General features: G+C 45.8%; 1 protein-coding gene across 1 annotated transcript in view; it reads right to left on the reverse strand.

The window, feature by feature from the left end:
- The window catches only part of MRPL1 (mitochondrial ribosomal protein L1), a 32099-nt gene that overhangs the window by 2786 nt on the left and 25193 nt on the right, over window positions 1–4120 (reverse strand). Inside the window, exon 8 of the mRNA XM_019556388.1 lies at window positions 870–951. Coding sequence (XP_019411933.1) covers window positions 870–951 — 82 coding nt within the window. The remainder of the gene's footprint in view (window positions 1–869; window positions 952–4120) is intronic.

Here is a 4120-nt window from a genome sequence, read left to right on the forward strand (position 1 = left end):
TGGGGTGGTGAGGAAGGCAAATTAGGTAAAGAAAAACTGAATGGGGAAACAATTAATATGTTAGTACCAAATGTATGACCAGCTTTTCAACAAAAGCCAGAGAGAGTCATTTAATCAATTAGGGCTTTTTTTTTTTTTTTTTTGGGGGGGGGGGGCGGTGTCAGATAATCAAACTGAAACTTTAGCAGTATAAATTATAAGAATCACATGAACTAGACTTTTACTGATAAGTGACATGAGCCCACTGCTTAGGAATTTAATAGAAAGCAACTGATTAGCCTGGAATATGAACAGCAGAAATAAAAAGCTATTGACCTGCCAAAATAAGAAGTGGTGACATTTCCTTGGTGGCTGGCTGATGTGTGAAGTGATACTTCAGGTCAAACAGCTGGTGAATTCCAGCTATAGAGTTCATGCATTCAACCTGAACAGACCCACTTAAGTGCAGACGGCATTACTCAGTGGTACAAAGCCAACAAATGTGGAGAAATTACTTCTTCATTGCTTACAGTTTCTAAAAATAGTTACCCCAATATTCCAAGAAATCCCAGCTGAAAATCTAGGCCCTGTGCAACTTTCTCTCCTGCTATCTGAGCTGAGAATTAGTTTTACTTATTTCTTGACCTAATAGTCTTTAAACATTGCTTGCAAGAAGATCCCAATTCAGCATGAAGAGTCTCTAAAGTCAAGGGGACTGCTCATCTATTTAAAACCTGGCATTCATTTAGATAAACTTGCTGAATTCATCCCCCAGAACTGGATGAAGCGATTTGAGTTTGATGATACTTTAACAAAGAGCACACTTATTCCTTTATCAAGGTAAATTTGCTTTAACTACAAATCAAGAGACTAAAAGAGAAGCTACTTACCATAGTTCAATGGCCTATATGTACAGATATCCTTAACAACAGCATCCAGATTGGCAAGTATTTGCTCATTTGGCATATTCAGCTGAAAAAGGTTAATGAAAAAATTAATGATGTGGAAACACAAATGACACTATGATTAATAAAATTAAATTTGGTCAGGTAATTATTTAATCAGTGGTTTGGGTTTTTAAGTAAATACATAAAAAACTCATTTCCTCTTCTCTTAAGAAGTGTTAATAACTACAAATTCCCTTATTAAGATTAACAAGATGATACCCTGCTGCAAAGAAAAACATGTTCTGAGTGGTTGTACTCTAACCAACATTAACTAATTTAAAATACATTAAGATCACTTAGTTTGTGTACACACAAATCTGTAACTCTGGACAATAAATCAAGTTGCTCACAATTAAACATGCATAATTTCTTAGGTAATAACTTAATGAAAACAAACCATTTTCATACCTTTTAATTTTATACCAATGAATATATGTATAATGTGAAATCTATTTTCCAACATCCCTCACTAAAGAAGGGAAATTATTTACTTTTTAAAGCTAGATGGTGAGGGATGTATCCTATGGGATTTCCACTAGTCTTATTGAGCAACAGTTCTACAGTTTACCGTGCGTGTCTCGTGGTCTTGCTTTTCAGCCTAAATGTTTCCTTCCTCATTATTATTACTCTTCATTCTATCTGGATCCATTCACTCTTGACTTCTATCCAAAAGTGGCATTTTTACTCTAAAATATTTGTGGACTTGGGTCTCTATGGCTGTAGAAGTTTAAAAAAACCCCTCAAAACAAAAAAAACCCAAAACAACCCACCCACAACTCAACTGGTGCTTTACTGGAAGAAGCAATGTGTTGCTTCAACCCAGCTTTACAGCATCTGTATAGATTGGGCACTTGAGTGGGGCTTTTTGGCTCTTATCTAATAGCTGATTCAAACAGCTGTTAGATCAAACTGCCAAAAGCACCCCAATAAAGCTCCCCATCTATACAGACGTTGGGAGAGCCGGGTCCAACTAATGCACTGCCACTTCTGGGCGTGCACTGGGCTTGGTGCAGGAGCGTGCAAAGTTTAAAGTAAAGCACCATTTTTGTTTTTTTCTTTTACACCTAAAAACAGCTCTAGTCTCTAAGGCCCTCATTTAGCAGAGCTCTTCTAACTTTCCTTTAAGTCAAATCCACCCAAACCTGAACTATTTCTGGTCTTGTCTGAGCTCTCTCTAACTTGTAGTAATAAATGCCTGAAAATGAACACAGTATTATGTATGTAATTACATCAAAGTCACAAGACAGAAGAGACTATTTACCATCCTCATACTGGAATCACTCATTACTCGTGGCCCAAAATTGCATTCCTATTTTGCAAACTTGTATTGTTTGCTGCCCCCCACTCAAATGTTGTCCAAAATTGCTGTTTTCCAGATATCTCCCTTCTACTGAACATGTACACTTCAGATAATTTTTCCTTATGTTTCTTAATTGTATTCTTCCAAACTGAATCTTGTTATTTTCTGCCCATGGCTCTAATTTATTTGATTTTCTTTATATTCTCTGTCCTTAGTGGAGTTGGTAACATTTCTCACTGTAATGTGGAGATTTCGCTAATGTGTTTTGTTACCACTTCCATGCAATTAAGTACAACATTAAGAAAACTTCATGTGGCATCCTACTGAATATACCCCTCAATTCTAATATAATAAAAGCCTTACGACTTCTGCCTTTGTGTCTGTCTGTCCATAATGCTCCGGGCCAACTGAGCATGTGCCATCCAGAGCCTTACTGAGAGAAAGACTAATAGGTGGAAATAGCGGTGGAGGCGGTTGGAGCCATGCTGTGGTCCCTGCAGTGGGGCACAGCATAGAGACTGCTGTGCGGGGGGCGTGGCTTGCCGCTGTGCAGAGGCAGAGCATGGCATGCCGCCGCAGGGTGCTACGCAGGCAGCAGGGCATGAGCAGTACCTGCCGGCTGTAGCACAAGGCTGCAGGGTGGGGCGTGCCCCCCCACACGGCCACATGCCATGGCTCCCCTGTTCAGGAAGCATCCACAGGCTGTGGCTGAAGGGCGTGCACAAGAGGGGCGAGGCATGCATATGCGCAGCTGCAGGTGCCACAAAGGAAGCCAGAGTGGGGAGGGGCAGGCAGCACCCGCCGGTTACGGCACACGGCCAGAGTGGGGCACACCCCCTGTGCCAGCTTCACATGTGGCACCCGGCAGCCGTGTGCCACACCCCCTGTGCAGCTGCAAGCCATGCCCCCTGAGCACCATGTCCTCCCCCCGCACAAGGGGAGTGACTGCCGGCTGCAGTCACAGGGTGTGCAGGGGAGGTGGCATGGCATGGGGGCAGTGGCTGCAGGGTACCATGCAAGGAGCAGGTGTGGGGGGCATGGGCAGCACCTGCTAGCTGTACCACGCAGGCCAGGATGTGCTCCATGCACAGCACACGAGCCATGTGCCCTCCATCACACCCCAGGGCCACACCCAATGCCATGCAGCCACAGCCAGCAGATACTCCCTGCACCACACCATGCCATGCCATGTGTCACCCCACCCCTGCACACTGCATAACCCACCCCCTTATGTGCCCCAAGCCACACTCCAAGGCTGCGTCACACACCACACGGTCACAGCCAGGGGGTGCTCCCCCTGCCATGCACCACCCCCCTGCACGCTCTACGTCACACCCTGGGGCTGCTCCTCATGCCATCAGGCACACAGCAAGAAGACTCTCCCCACATGGTACTTGTTGACTATCAGTCTCGTGCTAGTATTTAGCCAGAGGAGGACTCTGGAACCTCCCACTCTGTCCAGTCAGGGGCACGGACCAAGGTGGTCAAGGGCCCTAAGGCCCACTGCACCAAGGCCCCTGCCCTGCCGGAGCTTAGCAACAGGTACACCCCTCTTGCTGCTACAGCAGAGCCTGCTGAGTTGCCAGCTCCCACAGGCTCAACTGCAGCTACTGGCCCCGCTCTCCCCAAGACAAAACATAAAAGGTGTTTGTTGTGGGAGACTCCATTCTGAGGGGAACTGAGGGGGCAATCTGCCGCCCTGACCCCTTAGCCCGGGAAGTCTGCTGCTTCCCAGGGGCCTGCATCTGGGATATTGCAGAGAAGATCCCAAAGCTCCTCCAGCCCACAGACCACTATCCTATGCTCCTTATTCACGTGGGCACCAATGACACGGCTCGGAGTGCTCCCAGCTGGGTCATGAGGCACTACAGGGATTTGGGAGTGGGGCTAAAGG

This window comes from Crocodylus porosus, unplaced genomic scaffold (genome assembly GCF_001723895.1).
Source record: "Crocodylus porosus isolate Cpor-Errol unplaced genomic scaffold, CroPor_comp1, whole genome shotgun sequence".
Taxonomy (NCBI): Eukaryota; Metazoa; Chordata; order Crocodylia; family Crocodylidae; genus Crocodylus; species Crocodylus porosus.